The sequence below is a fragment of the Fusarium mangiferae genome, assembly GCF_900044065.1.
Source record: "Fusarium mangiferae strain MRC7560 genome assembly, contig: FMAN_scaffold005, whole genome shotgun sequence".
In the NCBI taxonomy this organism is placed as follows: domain Eukaryota; kingdom Fungi; phylum Ascomycota; class Sordariomycetes; order Hypocreales; family Nectriaceae; genus Fusarium; species Fusarium mangiferae.
Window position 1 is genome coordinate 255,590 of NW_024573925.1, and position 16,623 is coordinate 272,212.

Genomic DNA, 16,623 nt, shown 5'->3' on the forward strand with positions numbered 1-16,623 from the left:
TGGATCTAGCCATAACTGAGAAACAATAACAAACTTATATGATCTTATGAGCTTCAGTTCATATATCCGTTACCGTCTCGTCACCATTATCAATGTCTCCGGAGTGGAGTGAGAAATCATGCACACTAACTTAACATCTTGGCTATATTGACTTTGCGAAAACATAAGCTTTGTGATGGCCCCTGCCCATCACCCAGAAGGGGGCTCGCAGTGTTGATGCCAGTTAATAATCCCTGGGCATATCAGTCTCCTGGCAATGAGCTAACAGTAAAATGGCCAAGACAGTTGTGTATCCAGTTTCATGAGGCACCTTCACTCAAAGGTGGATCAGCACCTTATCTATTCAAGGGTTACTTCTGTCTGGAACATCGACAAATTAGCAGCGTTGATAGCAACTACGGACGAAAGCTGACAGGAAACGTACTCCCGAAGGATTATCATTCGTGAATATGACCAACGACCCCTTTTCATAGCTGGGCTTATCAATATTGCTTCTTTATTTTCAGCTTTCACTTTATCACCTTCTCTACTGGGAAGAAATATCTGTGCGTTGTGTTTCACTGCTAGCAGACTAAACCATTTCGACGTGAACCTCTGTTGGTTGCTGTGCTGTTGGTTGTCCCCTGTCACGACTGCATATGCAACTAGACAAATCTGGAAGTGTACCGAAGAAAATGGCAAAAGGAATCGGGAACCTCGAGTCCTCTCAAACATTACAATAAAGAGAGATAAGAAGAAACCCGCCACCAGAATATTGCTTATAGTAGATAATAGTATTCTTACCTTCTCACTTATGTTGAAGATTTCATGGTGGTGGGAACAGAGTCATCTGTCAGATCATCAAGTTCCGCCCTAGCATTTTAGACTGCGGCCCGGGCCTGAACTATTCCTATCTTGATCTTCGGCTGCATACAACCCGGGTAGGATGGTCCTGGTTTAATTAAAGGCCCCTATCAACTTGCTCTTGGCTCCGGCTCACGAATCAGTCAAAACAAATAAGCCTGTCCGCCACGACCAGTACTGGTTTTCGTGTCCTGCACCTGGACCTCTTCCACCTTGAAAGGCCCATCATCTATCATCTCTGGGAATTGAAAAATATTCGTCGACAGCATGACTATCGTTCCGATCTTCACTCTGATACTCTCCATATTCGCCACTGATGTTTCATGCGTCACCAGGTTCCTACGTCCCCCCCAGTGGATCACCGGTCTCGACAGTGAAGCAGACTTGGGAAAGAATATAAGATACAGCGTCGGAGATACGATAGAGCTCCTTTGGGGGACTAATCTTGATAAAGTTGAGCTTTTCTTAGTTCAAGAGACAAGATCAAGGACTGTTCGCAGAGACCTAGACGGTATGATATTCCGGTAATTCTTGACTCGTATACGCCATTCTGACCTCGACGCCTAGCATCCCGTACTGAATGGAAGGCTGAGTGGGATGTATCTGGACTAGCGGAAGGAAACGAAGATTCTTTGTACTGGTTTGCCTTGAGAGACCCTGACGATCCTGAATTGGACATTGCTTCGACGCAATACTTCAATGTCACTGCTCCGGAACTTGAAACCTCTATCATCCTGCATACCTCGACTACGACTCACAGCGCAACGTCTAAAGCGGTGGTAGTGTCAAATACGCAAATCATTGCTAGACCTACGATTACAGCTCCATCCACGAGCGAAGAAGCGAGCTCAGATGCAGGATCTGACTCTGGAATGACCAAGGGCGAAACCGCAGGTGCTGCGGTTGGGGGCACCATCGGTGGTCTGATACTTCTGGGTGCTATCGGATGGTTGATCTGGAGAAGATTGGGACGAAGTAAAAGAAACACGGACGCGTCAATGGTTTCTCAGAGTCATCAAGGGCAGGTTAACTATTCCGAGACAAAGGCTGAGCTACCTGGCGACCCGGTGGTTGAGCTGTATCCTGCAGGATATGCCAGAAGTCCACCAGGGCTGCATGAAGCACCTTGACAGGGAGAAATTGAATCAGAAACTAGAGATGACGAATAGGCGGGGAAGCTTGGTCATGCTGAGATAAGCTACGGACATTCAAGGCCTCGCGAGAAATTGAGGGGTCAGCTAAACTTTGGCTATGTAGTTGACTGCTGCCAATATGGTTAAGCTTTAGGCTGCGAACACAGGTGACGAATGAGGACCTGATGATACAAGCATCAACTCAAAAGCTTTGATGATGACCAATAAATCTTGCCGCAACCCTCAGGGCGTTTATGCTTGGATAACTCGGGATTTCTATCCTTTAGGTTTATGTGCCATTCCAGAATGACCGTTCACATTGGTTTCAGTATTCGCATCAAAGCCTGGTCCACAGAAAAGGCTTGCGAATACTCGTCTTGCTCGGCAATCGTAAGCATAGACATTTTGTGGCTATACAAATCTGACCTGTTGAAAAAGCAACACATTACCCTCATTGGATGATATCACATCAGTGTGCGGGGTCATGGCTCATTGGCTGATAGTATTCAAGTGACTGACGTGCTACATGCTTGGGATCGTGAGTGTTTTCAAAGTCTAATATGATATCGTCTTAGCATCGCTCACGCCGCTGGACTCTGGGCCCGGCTGTTCAGCTTCTAGAGTTGTCGGTGGCGGCATCAATGACTGGCGCATATTCTTTCTGGCCTACTTGGAAATCCATGCCGACGTCAGCCACCAAACTCTGAGTGCTGATTCAGACTCTCAGACAAGAGTGCTCAATTATGATAAATAGGCGTCTCTCGCCCTTACATGAATCCCTTTCATCCATACCATCAAATCTCTTGCACCACTCCAAGTCCACAGGTTTGGATAGGTAACACATAACTCCCCACATCTTGACTTCAGTCTACAACACCCATCATGCACCTGAATTGGGTGTTCCTTTTGGTAGCCTCACTCGCCAGCCTAGCAGCTTGTCAAAGAGGGCCACTCACTTCGCCCCCCCGTGAGCCCGCGAGATTCGTCCACCCCCCGCCATTCGGCTTATTCGATGACGGGCTTCAAGTTTTCACCAACAACGATCGCTACAGACACGGTGAGACCATCAGGGTCAAGCTTTCGGGTGGTTCAACCGTTGCAAACGTGACTGCCGTGCAGGTGAATCCCGCGGAAGGTAACATTGGGCCAAAAGCGGACACGCTGCAATGTATGATAGAATTCCACTCTGTAGTTTTGCGAGAGTTATACTAATGTGATCTTACAGTGACAAAGAAAGCAAATACCTATTCCTGGACGGCTCAGTATGACATCAACAACTATCTGAAGAATGGTGAAGACGCTGTTTACAGGTTCCAATTCCAAGTAAGGGAATTGTTCGGAAGGCCAGTATATGAAAAGTCCGCATACTTCAATGTCAGTATGCCGGATAGTTCCAAGAAACACCTCCCCGCGGCTTCAGGAACAACAAGCTTGGTACGAAAATCACCCACCTCGCAATCTACCAAAAAGCCCCAACCTGACTCTACAGCCACTGCGAAACCCTCCCGCAAAGACCGCAAAACCCGCAAAAAAGTCAAACCGAGCAAAAAGTCTGGGTTGACAGGTCCTCAGGTGGCAGGCATCGCCATCGGCGCTGTGGCTGGCTTTGTCCTCATGCTGCTCGGTTTCTGCTGGGGGTATAACTGGATGAGAGTGGCAAGGCAGCTACAAAAGTCGCACGAGTTTGAGCTCAGAAACATGGAACGCGAGGTGCGCACCTTGAAGGACACGGTATCGAAACTCAGCTCTTGATGCGGGATGCGCTCGAAATTAGTAGCATAGACATACAGGACATGCTGCTACTGAGCAAATTCACAGGAATTGCAGAGTTTTTTCTTAGCATTATGCTCTCGGATAATGCCAGGCTACCTCTGCTCTTTTTCTAGCCAGGAATTGAAATTGCTCAGAATTAATGCTCTCGGTGTATACGTGCCGATGTTGTTGACTTGTGCTCGGCTGAATTAGTCATCGTATTACGACTGAAGCTCCCTCTGACTCACACGCCCAATTGGCTGAGTACAAAAAGCCCATTCACATATTCTTCCAATTACCAGGCATTAATATCTTTAACATCGAAAACAAATCATAGGCGCAAAAATGAGTCTCCAATTCACCACTCTTGATGTTTTCACCACCACCGCCTTTGAGGGCAATCCTTTGGCAGTAGTGACGATACCCCCACCAAGCCAACAGGCTCCCCTCACCCAATCCCAAAAGCAACGCATCGCCCGCGAGTTCAACCTCTCTGAGACTGTCTTTGTTCATGATGTTGAGAAGCGCGACGAAACAGATCAGAGGAAGATTGACATCTTTACTCCGCAGTTCGAATTGCCATTTGCGGGGCATCCGACTATCGGCACAGCTCTCTTTCTCCAGCCTCAAGGTGTCAAGAGTATGATTGCAAAGGCGGGCAGACTTGATCTCCAGTTCGAAAACGGTTCTGCGCGTGCTTTAATTCCGCATGATGTAAAACTTCATAAAGAGCGCGTGCCAAAGCATGAGATTGAAGCTGGTTGGGATGATCAACTGGCCAAAGTCGCTGCCGCTGATGAAGGCGCACCGCTGTTCAGCATCGTCAATGGAATGACTTTTGCGCTCGTTGAACTCCCATATTTGGAGATACTTGGGGCCGCCAGGGTCGGAGCAATGGGTTACATCGACGGCAACTTGCAGGATGACGGCTGGAAACACGACTTTGACTCAAGGCGCTACTACTACACTCTACTAGACGGGGAGACATCATCTGACGGAAAGCATATGCAAAATCTTCGTACGAGACTTGTCAAGCGCAATATGGAGGATCCAGCAACTGGAAGTGCTGCGTGCGCGTTGTCGTGTTATTTGGCGTTGCACAAGCTTTCTGCGAATTCGATCAGGTTCAATATCACGCAGGGCGTTGAGATGGGGCGGGAGAGTCTGATTGTTGTGGATGTTGAAGTCGAGACTGGTGGAGCTGGGGAGAGAAAGGTAAAGAGTGTTCATCTTAGTGGAAAGGCGGTTGAGGTCATGAAGGGCACTGTCAGAGTGCCTCAGTGAAGGCTGTCACAGTGACTATGACTGCAACTATTTGATATGTAGTTTGGCAATTGCACTCATGTATCTATGAATTTTGCACGATCCGTTGCTGGTAGTGCTCAAAACTTACACTGATGCTTGCGCACAACAAACCCACGAGGATGTGTCAAGGAGACCCAGCGTCAGGGGATTGATGCTTCTGAGGCTTGCCAGCAGCCTTCTTTTCTATTGCCAGTGATTCAAACAAGGATTTTTCACCGAAATATGTAAACTCTTTGTGAGGAATCCCAATCCCAAATTATCAACGACTAGCATATCAAGGCAGTCAGTCGAGATCATGGATTACTGCAAGGCAGGCGTCCGAGGAACTGCAATATTTCCGGATACTTGCCGGGGTGTAGGTTTTTTTTACGTTTGGATATCAATGGCATCCCAGCACTAATGCTGTAGTGGATCAAACGATATAGTGACCAGGTAGGCTCGACTTATTTTGTCGTGGCCACTCCTCAAAGGCCAAGAAAACATGAGACCTTGATATAGGGTGTCAAAATAAACTTAGCAAAGGTATCCTAAACTTAATAAAGATATCCTAGGCTTAGGCTATATTACCTAAGTGTTTTTATTATTTAGGATTGAAGTCCTATCTTTCCTTTCCTCCCCTAGCTACTGTTAAGAAATCAGCAAGGTCGCGATATGAAGGTATCCGCCTTGACAGTGCCAGCCAGTACTTGCAAGCTCCAGCAAACACCCTGTGAATCCTCGATCCTGCCCCAGGCTCCAACCCAACTAAGGATTCCATGTTTTCTTCTCTTGGGCATTCGCCTTTTCTTCTCTTCCTTTTCTGCACCAGTCACCAAAGTCGATATCAGGCACCATGGCGACACCCTCACTGCCCTGCGCAAACTGCAGCCCGGACGGCACCGGTTGTCAAAACGCTGGCAAGTCCGGCTGCGCCAACTGTTGTCTTGTTGTCGTGAGTATCTAATCGGGCTGCCTCCGACGCTCCTCTCCTCACACTCCTTTGCACCGCGCTCACGTCTTGCAGTACTGCAGCTCCGAATGTCAGAAAGCCCACTGGCCTCTCCACAAAGTCCACTGCAAATCGCCCATGAACAGCGAAGATTGGAAACCTGAGTGGGTTGTGCAGAAGAGAACTCCTAGCTTCGTGCCCAATAACGAAGTTCCGACAAGCTCCTCGTTCGGGGGAGACAGTTGGCTCTGGGGCAGCCTCCCGGCCCTTGACGTTCTCAAGCTTGATGCGAACGAAGGAGAGCCCTACAAAGGGAAACTTTCTCTTCTCTTTGCCGGTATTGATTCTTTCTTTCTTTTGCGTTGCTTTGGTAGCTCCACGACTAACGTTTGGTCTTCACAGCCTCTGGCGACATGCGAAATGTCGTCAAGACGATTGCTCAACTTCCTCCTGGCTGGGATCAGCCCATCGACATCACCATGAATGACATCGACTTTGCCATTGTCGCGCGAAATGCTATCATTCTCCTCATCGCATTCACGGCTGGTGATGAGAATGAAGCGATCGACTGCATCATCCATATCTGGTACTCGAGCTCTATCCGCAAGTCCGACCACACCATCCTTGAGGATCACATCCGTCCTCTCATCCAGACCGTCTGCGACAAGATCAAGAGCAAGCCTGCCGATCGCGTCTTAGGCAAGACTTGGACTTTTGGAAAGCGTTCCCTTCGACTTGTCCTCACCAAGGCCGCTTGGGATAAACTCTTATCCTATGCGACCATCCCCGAGGGCTTGACCATGGAGCGAGCGAACCAGATTCGCAAGGCTGTGACGCTGCCAGAGTCCCACTTCGACTTCCTTGAGCGTCATTATCTGTGCGCGATTCCCTCTCATCGCGTCCCCCAGCAACGGTATCGCGAGGACGGAGTCCTTCAGCCGTTTGGAGCTCAACGCAGCGAGTTTTCCATCCCGAACCCGTAAGTCGCAGTTTTATAGGGCTCAGCTCGAAGCTAACATCTTCAGAACGTTCTTCCAGCCTCCATTCCACTGGCCAATCCCGGGTGGTTTGGATCCACGCGACGGATGGTCTCCGAAAGACCTTGAGGAAACTGACAATGGACCGGCGACTTCCGACATCTATGGCAAACTCTTCACCCATCTTCGTTCTGTGCTCAAGTCCTTCATGTCGCGTGTTGCGAACACCAACATCAGCTTTCAGCTACTCAACATCGAAGCTACTAAGCTTCTTGACCAGCTTGAAGAGGGGTCGTTTGACCGCACCGAGGTAAGACACGAAGAATTTCATACAGTTGTAAACTTACATCTTCCAGGTTTCCAACATCTCGGACTCTGTCCATTTAGGGCCCCATCTCACGGTCCTTGTCATGTCACCTTTGCTTCGATCATTGTCCGACAATCCCCACGCAACCCTCATCACACGATTCGAGGTCGCCATCGAGAACGCCATGACAAAAGAAGATCATCGAGCCGGGACTCAGAACGAGAGAGCCCAGAATGAAACAATGGCTGTCCTCTCAGACTATCTTCCAATGCGTCGCCCGCCTACTTGCGCATGGGATGTAGAGATCGTCAAATGGCAGTATGCTTCAGAGCTGATTCGCACCTATGACCATATCTATGACAGGTGAGTAATTGGACAAGTCTCTACATTCGTCTTTTGTGTCTAACAGTTATAGGATTGCACACAATCTCGAGTTCCACAAGTTCCCAGAGTATCTTCAGGTCGGGATCAAGGACAAAAACACCATCATTGAGAAATGGCCTTTCAGACTCAAGCTCAAGTTTGGACAGGAAGGTGCACAGCAGGAGTTTGATCGCGTGATGGGACAGGCATTCACTACAAAGGCGTTTTACTTGGAGTTCAAGAGGGTCTAGTTGCCAAGCGACATGCTGGCCAGGAAGCTGATAAGGGAACCGTTGAGAAGTATTCTGGCCATCAGGTTTGTCTGTCATGCAAGTGTGCACCTCTTGACGCTAGGTCAATCCTGTAACCACCTGGAATCGCCCAGTTGCTGTGGTCAGAGTTTTGGGGTCCTCCACTTTTCGGGATGAGGTTTGTCATGAGAAAGAAGTATACTTATCCTAGAAGCTGTCTATATAGGAGTAAGGATTACTAAACATAACAATGATCAAAGTGTAGAGCATCCCTGGATGAGGTTACATTTATGAAGCGGTGAACATCGGCCAAAGTCGAAGCAAAGCCGTTAATGGGACTTTGGAGTTTAGAGAAAAATACTCAGCCGGCCGGCTACTCCGTAAGTATATTCATGTTGTCCAGATTTGTTTTCAGCTATGCACGAAAATTCAATAGTTTTGGACCCTTATCCTTTCAAGGGCCAATTATTGACGCTAGTGGAGAATATTGCTCCGAGTTGGGACAGACTATTGACTGTTGGCCGTTAATCTGGTTAGCCTTGTCTGCCCGTTGGGGATATTTAGTGGCTTGCGTGACAGTTTAAAAATAAATCGGAATTGCTGCGCGGGGCTCTTCCGCCTCAAACTGATCAATGACTGGTCAACTTGGATTGTGTCATCTACCCCAGAGATATACAAAGGATGGAGGATGACAGCTGAATAGGCCTCGACCTGTCTTTATTGCCAAGTTATGGGGCATTGTATCAACCAGCCAGCCACAACACCATACATCTAGGTCACATTACTGGCTCCCTCTTCTGTTTTCGGCCGAATGCATGAGGTAATCTACGGGTTAGCAATGGAACCAAAACACGAATTCTCTATAAAGAACGAGATCCCCTCAGTCAAGAAGATAATTCCTCATCAACTTCCACCCATATCACTTTCTCAACTACCTTATCAATTCTATCTTCTACCTATCATTCTTGGACACTCCAGCAAGTCTACAACATGTCAGCATTGGCGGAAAAGATCGGCACTAAGCTTCTGGTAAAGTTTGCCTGTGGTATTGCAGGAGCAGCTGGCGCCAAGGCTTTTGAGAAGGGCTTTGAGGAGTTCTTTGGCAGCGATGAAGGCAACATCAAAAACGAGATCGCAGATGTCAAGAAGGACCTTAAAGAAGCCATTGGCCTCATTCGCGATGTCAAGAAGTCCATTGACAACCTTGCTAGCCAATTGGCCGATAGCATTCTTCAGCTTCGAAGTGACTCCCTGAAGAGTCATTTGACAAAGATTGATAGTCTCTACAACGGCATTATTGACATTTTCGAGACTGTTGTTCGTGACTCCGAGATCGCGGATCTTGAGAAACGCCAGGAGAAAATGCGTGATCTCCAGAAGCGATTGGATAATCGTCTCAAGGAGGCTGTGAAGGAGGTTCCCGAGAGTCTGGAACAAATCAACAGCTTTTTGGGTGAGGAGGGAAAGAATTCATTCTTACAGCAACTTGCACAGCGTGCCTTTGACAACTCGGAAGAATTCCGAATTTTCTACCTTCGATGCAGAGCTTTGGTAAGTAACAGCTCATAAGGCTATGACTGCGTATGTGAAGCTAACTAGAAGTACAGGTCTACAGCTACTGGGCCGTGGTCGGTCGGGGAATTGAGTTTCTAGAGATGGCGACAAAATCCCCCAAGGTTCACTTCTCTGAAGGAGAAAAGACTACCGCCCGTCACCTCGGATACCTGGAGAAGCAGCAACAGCTTTTCGAGTCATCCGTCGGCAAGGCTACCATCGACCTTTACAACAGTCTGATGGAAGTCGAGGGGGAGATGAAATTGCCAATCTGGTTTGCGACTGGCGATGGATCGGGACTTGGAAAGGTGTCGCACCTTATTCCCTCCACTCCCATCCCCATTGCAAGTGGCGGGTGGCAGAAATGGTACCTGATACCGGCGTCGGGCAGGGAGTCACTCGATTCTTTCAGCGGCTCTGCCTACTGGCTTCAAGAGATTGAAACAGGCGATTACTTGGGCATCGTGACCGCAGGTGGTGGCTACAACAGTGCCAGGTTCGTCGTTAAAGGACATGGGCTCAAAATCCCCGTTCAGTGGAATTGGTTTATCAAGCCTGCAGCGCCAGGTTCCGACAGGTTTACTATTAGGCAGGAGGATTCCCCAGGTTGGGTTATCGGTGTGGACAACATGACTAAGGCTTTGGGCATGAAGGGGCCTTTGCCTAGCCCGAGTGCTGAGTTGTTTCAGATTCTACCTCTGGATAACTAAGGATTGACGGGGTAATGGTATTGACGAACACACATGGGTCATGGATCCTCTCACATAGCGTTTTGGTAGCTTAGCTTCCTCTTTTCAAGACACTCATAGTCAGGCATATCTTTCTTCGTCAAAAAGTGCTGATACGCGGTGGCATCCTTCTCTCCAAACTCTGACTTCCACTTCACAACGTCTTGTTTTATATTAAGGGACTTTGAACCAAATCTTCATTCACTACATCACTTCTCAGCAAGATTCCCAAGCACTTTATGTCACGGCTATCAGGCAGTGAAGATCAGCTACCATCTGGGAGAATAGATTCATGAGCTAAAATAACTATGTACAAAGAATGACAGAGGTCGACTGCACACTAAACCACAGCCCCGTGCACGCCCCCGAACCACAAGAGTGATTTGATCCAACCTTGTGACCCCTTGACCACTTCGTCAACGACGCCAAGATACGCCTTCAGCGAGCAAACTTAGCTCTGGTACAAGCAGTTGATACGGATACCAGTAGCAAAGTAGGGTCCAACAATGGGGATAAAGTCGGCAACATAGGCAGAAATAGTCTGGGCCTTGGAGCAACCACCAGAGCCAGGAGCCTGAGAAGAAATTCTGGCCTGGTACGCATCGGCACGAAGAGATCCATCACGGTTGTAGACATTCATGCGGATAATGCTGGGCATCCAAGTTCCCCACTTGAGGCCAGTGCACTCCATTCCCTCCAACGGGCAGTCGGAGTTATGCGGACAAGCCTTGCCGGATCGTCCTCCGCATGCCGAGTTAGTTTTACCCGGCTTGCCCTCCTGCCAGGTGAAGCCGTAGCAGTTGTTGTAAACGGTGTACCCGTTCTTCTTGCCAATTCCATCGGCGGTCTGCCACATAGAGTGGATCAGGGCGTCGCGCATCGACCAGCCGCTTAGACGGCCCACAGCTCCCCACTGGCCATCGAGGATGAATCGTGTGACGACGCCGTTACCAGCGCTGGGGCCGTTGCAGAACTTGCTCCATGCGCCGCGGGTGATATCCGAGAGACCGCCCTTGTCGTCACTGGAGTCGTACATGCGCGTCCAGAGCATGTAGAAGGTGTCGACGTCACCGACGTTGACGAGGTTGTCGGTGTACATGCCGTGAACTTGGTAGATCCAGCTGGCTCTGGCTTCGAGAGCTTCAGTCTCGTTGAAGGTAGAAGCAGCGGCGGCTTCTTGGCGGGCTGCTTCTTCCTTGACGGCTTGGAGCCAGTGGTCGGGATCAGCTTTCTGGATCTTGTCGAAACCCTGAGGCTTCTCGAGCTTCAAAGTTGGTGGCTGAGCTTCAGTGGGAAGAGAGAAGACGAGGGGAATGCTTGCGAGAAGCGCAAGAGAAGTGGAAGTGAACTTCATGATGGAAGACTTGAAGGACTTGGAATGTTTGAAGTGAGGCTGTGATGAGGATGTTGAGATATCTGTGGGATTAAATGTTCTATATATACTGTTCTACACCATATCAACCTCTCTCGCGACTGTATCGCCATTTTTCCGTGTATAAGATAGCAAATAGATTCTCAATGATAGTCATCCGTCATTCGAACTATAGGCTAAGCTTTTCTTGATCATGTACCTGGCCTAACTAAGAAGCTGGAGGGAGATGGTCCTCAAAGTTTGTGCTAAAGAGATAACATGACTTCACGAAACACCCTGATAGGAAGGTTTACACAATTTCCACACGAATATCCTCAATTGGAACAAGTCTTCTAGAACTATTCTCTCAGGACCCATGTTACCAAAACTCGTGGCCTAGGTTTCATATTTTTCCACGACTCAGGTTTCATCGCTTACTAGTCACCGCATCTCTTTTCGTATATAAGGTTCATACTGTGAGTGGAGCTAATGGATAGATACACTATTCTCCAATGGACATGACTCAGTGTCTTTTTTAAACTTCAGCTCACCTTCCTATTTCTACTGGTGAGGGATCCATCATTCGATAAAACATTCTAGAAATTGGCATGGTTTACTCTGTGCCCTACGGCGGCTCGGCCGACGTCGTGCATGGGGCACTTCGGCAGTTGTGTTGGGATGGACTAAGCCCTTTGGGGGGCGCTGAAATTAAAGGATGGTTATGCGAGATTGGGTCTCATGATAAGCTAGAGGCATGACGATGTGGGCTAATAAAATAGACTAACTTGAGTAGTGGTGGGGTTTGGAATACTTGATAAGTGTTGATATGATGAATTTTTAGTTGTCTGACAACTGCCCTCCAACGAGTAATCCATTTCTTTCATCTTTCGTTTTGCCATCATGCGTTCATCAACTTTGTTATCACTCGTTGCTCTTGCTGCACACGCACAAGCCGTCAAACTCAGTAAAACGGAGTTCAGCGTGTTGGTGTCTTCGAGACCTGCGTTGATTCTGTTCAAAGCAGACGGCTGCAAGGAGTGTGATAGAGTTCAAGCAGTTCTGGACAGGGCGTCGCCAGCACTCACAAACACTGCCATTGCTTCTGTCAACTGCAACGACGAACCAACCGTGTGCGATGACTCTCAGGTCTTCACAGTCCCCACGTTGAAGTTTACAACCGGCAACAAAAAGCTGGTCACTTACAAAGAAGGTTTAGACGCGTCATCGTGGGTTTCATAGCTTCTGTGAAATTGCTTGTGGATCACTGATCGTCGCTGCAGGGTTGTCAAATATATCGAGCGGCAATCGGGTTCTCCCGTTGTAGATCTTACCGAAGAGAACCGTCTCGATTTCGCGAGGTCATCTCGAGTGGCAGTCATTGCCTTTCTTGGTTCGGACAATCAGCTTGAGCGCAAGACCTTTGACGCTGTCGCTGAGAAATGGAGAGCGCATTACAGTTTTGGTTCTGTTTATGGCCTTGAGAAAGACAGCAAGGGTCCTTCCATTGCTGTTTATACTCAAGAGGAAGAGGACCCAGTTTACTACCGCGGGCCTTTCACCGTCACGAGTGTCGAGGCCTTTTTGCACGATGCAACCCAGCCGCTGATTCGCGAATATGATCCCATCGTTCATGAAGAAGCGATGAAGGTGAGCATCCTTTCCCTCAAGGCTTACATCGACTGATCTTTCAAGGGGGAGAAACCACTGGCCCAGATATTCTTCAACAACCGCGACGATCGCGCTGAGCTTGTCAAGTCTCTGGCTTCTCTTGCTAAGAAGTACAAGGACCAGCTTTCCTTCGTGACGGTCCTTGCGGCAGATTACCCCAAGAGATGCGAGCAGATGCATCTCAGCAAAGACATCAAGCGTGGTTTCGCCATTGCAAATCAACACGGTAGAGCGTATCCCATGTCTGAAAAGGTGTTCAACGCCAATAGGATCACTAAGCATGTAGCTGCTTACCTGGCTGGCTCATTAACACCTAGCATCAAGTCAGAGCCAGTGCCCGAGGAGTCGACTTCACAGCCTTTCTTGACAAAGTTGGTGGGCAGTAATTTTGACGACTTGGTTTTTGACACGTCTAAGGATGTCTTGGTTGAGTTCTACGTACCGTGGTGTCAATACTGTATCGAGTAAGTTGACTCTGTATCTACGCTTTGCCAGTGCTAACAAATTGAATAGTTTACACGCTGTGCTGAACCAGCTTGGTTCCAAGTACGCAGAGCTTGGGCTTTCCGACAAAGCTGCTCTGGCTACGATTAACGTCGATGCGAATGATGTACCAATTGAGATTGACTCGTATCCTTCCATCAGATTGTATCGTGCTGGCACAAATGAGATTGTGTCTTTCAAAGGCAACTTTACTGAGATGTTGACGCTAGAAGAGTTAGATAGTTTTGTCTCTCAGGAAGGAAGTCATGGAGTCAGCGCATTCAATGGGAACAAAGCTCATGACGAGCTGTAGCGTTTAGATAAAGAATTTTACAAAATATCTCAGACGCAGAAACTTGATCATTGTCCCTCGCTTGTTGGCTTCTTTAATCCTTGATGCTGATTTGACTGCCCTGCAAAGTTGCGGCTGAGCAAACCCTGTACAAAGACGGTCAGCTGAGTGGCTGCGTCGGGCCGCAGCGTGGGTTGGGTCATTCAGTGAGGGGTTTCTCAAGAGCTCATTTAAAACACAGAACACGAGCTATTTAACTTTGAGGCAAATCACTCTGCATTTCTTCCATCGTCACCTTCGGCGGTCCATTCTCTAATGCGGGCGTCGAAACGCAAAGCTGAGGGCGAGTCCCCCATGTTCCACTCGGAAGATCATTGCTCTAGTCTCAAAGTCCCTTCTGGACGCGTCCCTAGTTCTGCACCGGACGGGGTAGGTCAACTCCTCCCCCATAAACTTCTTCATAGTTTGATATGTATCCCATCAGCCATTGCGGAAGCATGCCGACGATACTTCCATTACCTACCTTGAAAGTTTACTGGCTGATGATATCTAAAGTTCTACCCTCTTGTTCGACCCCGGGGATTGCAGGAATGGCCTCAAGTCTTTATTGTTAACAGTAGTACACATGTCCATCTACCTATGTTCGCAGACTTAGAACAAGAACACAACGCAGATAAGATTGAGTTCTCGTATGCTACCATCCCACAAGTCCTGCTGCGCCCTCTCAATCCTCTCGTCGATTCAGGCTTTTCAGCCCGGGCAAGCAGTGGAGTTTATCGTCACCTGCCTGGGGGTAATGCATTCAGGCTACTTGAGATACTCCCAGGAGATAGCGACATCCTTCAATGCAAGCTGCATGTATGCGCCTTGAACGAAAGCGAGGCCACATTCGAAGCTCTATCTTATACTTGGGGTGAGCCAGACTCTTCTAGTGACCGAAAGATTGAGATTATCGCCAACTGTACGAGTCATTCTATGGTTATCTCTGGGAACCTGTACATCGCGCTACGAGAGCTTCGGAGAAGTAATACCAGTAGAGTGGTATGGGCGGATGCCATCTGTATCAATCAGGAAGACGTTGAAGAAAGAGGCCAGCAGGTAGCTTTGATGGGAAAGATATTCAGCAGCGCCTGGCAGGTTATCATCTGGTTGGGTGAGGAGACAGACCGGTGCTGTTGTGGAAAGACAGTTCTTGAAAGATCACTATCGTCTATCTCAGATGTTTTTTCGGGAGTATGTTCCGTTGTTAATGAGTGGCTCGCTCAGGCTGGCCAAAAGACTCTTGAAGCCACTTACCTCGGCATCTCTGAAGATGGCCAATCCATCGTACATCATGCTAGGGTCGACGGTGGAGGAAGATGCGATTTTGAGATAATGCAGCTCTTCCGTCGGCGTTGGTTCTCCCGCATTTGGGTCTTGCAAGAGGTTGTCCTCGCTAAGCACGCCCTTGTACAACTCGGCTCATACCAGATTCCATGGGAATGGGTCGGACTCGCAGCAGCTATAGTTGTCCACAAAACCGAGCTGTCGCCCAGTGGCTTTAGGAGAGACGTGGTTCCTGCAGGAGCAATGAACAGTTATCTCATGTATCGACTGTCGGTTTCTCAGAAGTGTCTTCCGCGACTAGAATTCTCATTCGCTCAATTACTCCAAGCCACGCGACACTTCCAGAGCAAAGAATCCAAAGATAAGATCTATGGCCTGTTAGGGATTGAAACGACGGATTTGATAGCCACGAAGATCGTCCCAGATTATCGAGAGATAACGACGCCACAGATGGTTTACGAGGATGTCGCGAGGCTCATGCTCGGCGCAGACTCACCTTTAACGTTTCTTTCGGGAGCTGGGACACTTGGACCCGGTGACCCTCCGGGGCCATCGTGGGTGCCAATCTGGCATGCGCACCGCCGATGGACACTGCTACCGACCCAGCAGAACCCAGGTTTCCAATGTGCATCTGATGCTACGATAGAACTCCACCCCGTAAACAAAGCAGGAGAGCTGGTCCTCAAGGGCATAATCATCGATGACGTCTTGTCCATACAAATGTCCCGCGATAGTTGGTCCTTCACCCGTCGAAGAGGCCGCCAGGGACTTCTAAGTCAGCCGCGGTGGAGCAAGGAAGCGTGGAGAAAATGCGCCATGACTTTAACGTGCGGCGGGGACGGGAGAGCATATCCTGTTGATGATGAGACTGCGCAGCTTGCTGACCTCGCTGCCCTGGTACTCTCAGGAAGTGACCACTGGGTCATCAGCGATCTTATTGCGCTGCAAGATGTTATTGAGCCAGAAGGCGACAGGATGACGCAGGCTCAACATCTCAATGCGATTGTTGAAGGTGGAAACGCCCGCAGATATATCAGCGCCTTAGAACCTGTTCGCGAGCCTTATAGGGTGTTCAAGACGGCGTCGAAGGACTTTGGAGTTGGGCCTTTTGATACGAAGATTGGGGATAAGCTCTGTGTACTGTTGGGTGCGGAAGTTCCGTTTGTGTTGAGGCCGAATGGGGATGGGTATTTGGTTATCGGGGAGTGTTATGTCTATGATTTGATGCATGGAGAAATCCTCGAGAAACTTGCTGCTGATGTAGATGGGCAGTTGAAGGCTGAATGGATCAAACTCATATAGTGAAGCATTGAGGAACAGAAACGAGGCCGAACGATCTACCAATGAATCTGATTAAGTTGC

General features: G+C 48.7%; 8 protein-coding genes across 8 annotated transcripts; 7 read left to right on the forward strand and 1 right to left on the reverse strand.

Moving 5' to 3' along the window:
* Positions 1-1,110: 1,110 nt before the first annotated feature.
* On the forward strand, positions 1,111-1,973 carry FMAN_07012 (uncharacterized protein; the record flags this gene model as incomplete). The annotated part of the gene is made up of 2 exons (XM_041830587.1): positions 1,111-1,354; positions 1,411-1,973. 2 exons carry the CDS (start codon positions 1,111-1,113, stop codon positions 1,971-1,973), a joined length of 807 nt encoding a protein of 268 aa, XP_041681235.1.
* An 885-nt stretch (positions 1,974-2,858) lies between these two features.
* FMAN_07013 (uncharacterized protein) lies at positions 2,859-3,728 on the forward strand (the record flags this gene model as incomplete). Its single annotated transcript, XM_041830588.1, has 2 exons — positions 2,859-3,144; positions 3,202-3,728. 2 exons carry the CDS (start codon positions 2,859-2,861, stop codon positions 3,726-3,728), a joined length of 813 nt encoding a protein of 270 aa, XP_041681236.1.
* Positions 3,729-4,073: 345 nt separating this feature from the next.
* On the forward strand, positions 4,074-5,012 carry FMAN_07014 (uncharacterized protein; the record flags this gene model as incomplete). Its single annotated transcript, XM_041830589.1, has 1 exon — positions 4,074-5,012. One exon carries the CDS (start codon positions 4,074-4,076, stop codon positions 5,010-5,012), a length of 939 nt encoding a protein of 312 aa, XP_041681237.1.
* An 853-nt stretch (positions 5,013-5,865) lies between these two features.
* On the forward strand, positions 5,866-7,859 carry FMAN_07015 (uncharacterized protein; the record flags this gene model as incomplete). Its single annotated transcript, XM_041830590.1, has 6 exons — positions 5,866-5,964; positions 6,037-6,298; positions 6,364-6,940; positions 6,987-7,248; positions 7,295-7,608; positions 7,661-7,859. 6 exons carry the CDS (start codon positions 5,866-5,868, stop codon positions 7,857-7,859), a joined length of 1,713 nt encoding a protein of 570 aa, XP_041681238.1.
* Positions 7,860-8,849: 990 nt separating this feature from the next.
* On the forward strand, positions 8,850-10,123 carry FMAN_07016 (uncharacterized protein; the record flags this gene model as incomplete). Its single annotated transcript, XM_041830591.1, has 2 exons — positions 8,850-9,410; positions 9,467-10,123. 2 exons carry the CDS (start codon positions 8,850-8,852, stop codon positions 10,121-10,123), a joined length of 1,218 nt encoding a protein of 405 aa, XP_041681239.1.
* A 469-nt stretch (positions 10,124-10,592) lies between these two features.
* FMAN_07017 (uncharacterized protein) lies at positions 10,593-11,495 on the reverse strand (the record flags this gene model as incomplete). Its single annotated transcript, XM_041830592.1, has 1 exon — positions 10,593-11,495. One exon carries the CDS (start codon positions 11,493-11,495, stop codon positions 10,593-10,595), a length of 903 nt encoding a protein of 300 aa, XP_041681240.1.
* An 897-nt stretch (positions 11,496-12,392) lies between these two features.
* FMAN_07018 (putative protein disulfide-isomerase precursor) lies at positions 12,393-13,956 on the forward strand (the record flags this gene model as incomplete). Its single annotated transcript, XM_041830593.1, has 4 exons — positions 12,393-12,718; positions 12,773-13,139; positions 13,185-13,624; positions 13,674-13,956. 4 exons carry the CDS (start codon positions 12,393-12,395, stop codon positions 13,954-13,956), a joined length of 1,416 nt encoding a protein of 471 aa, XP_041681241.1.
* A 618-nt stretch (positions 13,957-14,574) lies between these two features.
* Positions 14,575-16,563, forward strand: FMAN_07019 (uncharacterized protein; the record flags this gene model as incomplete). The annotated part of the gene is made up of 1 exon (XM_041830594.1): positions 14,575-16,563. One exon carries the CDS (start codon positions 14,575-14,577, stop codon positions 16,561-16,563), a length of 1,989 nt encoding a protein of 662 aa, XP_041681242.1.
* Between the last annotated feature and the right edge of the window lie 60 nt (positions 16,564-16,623).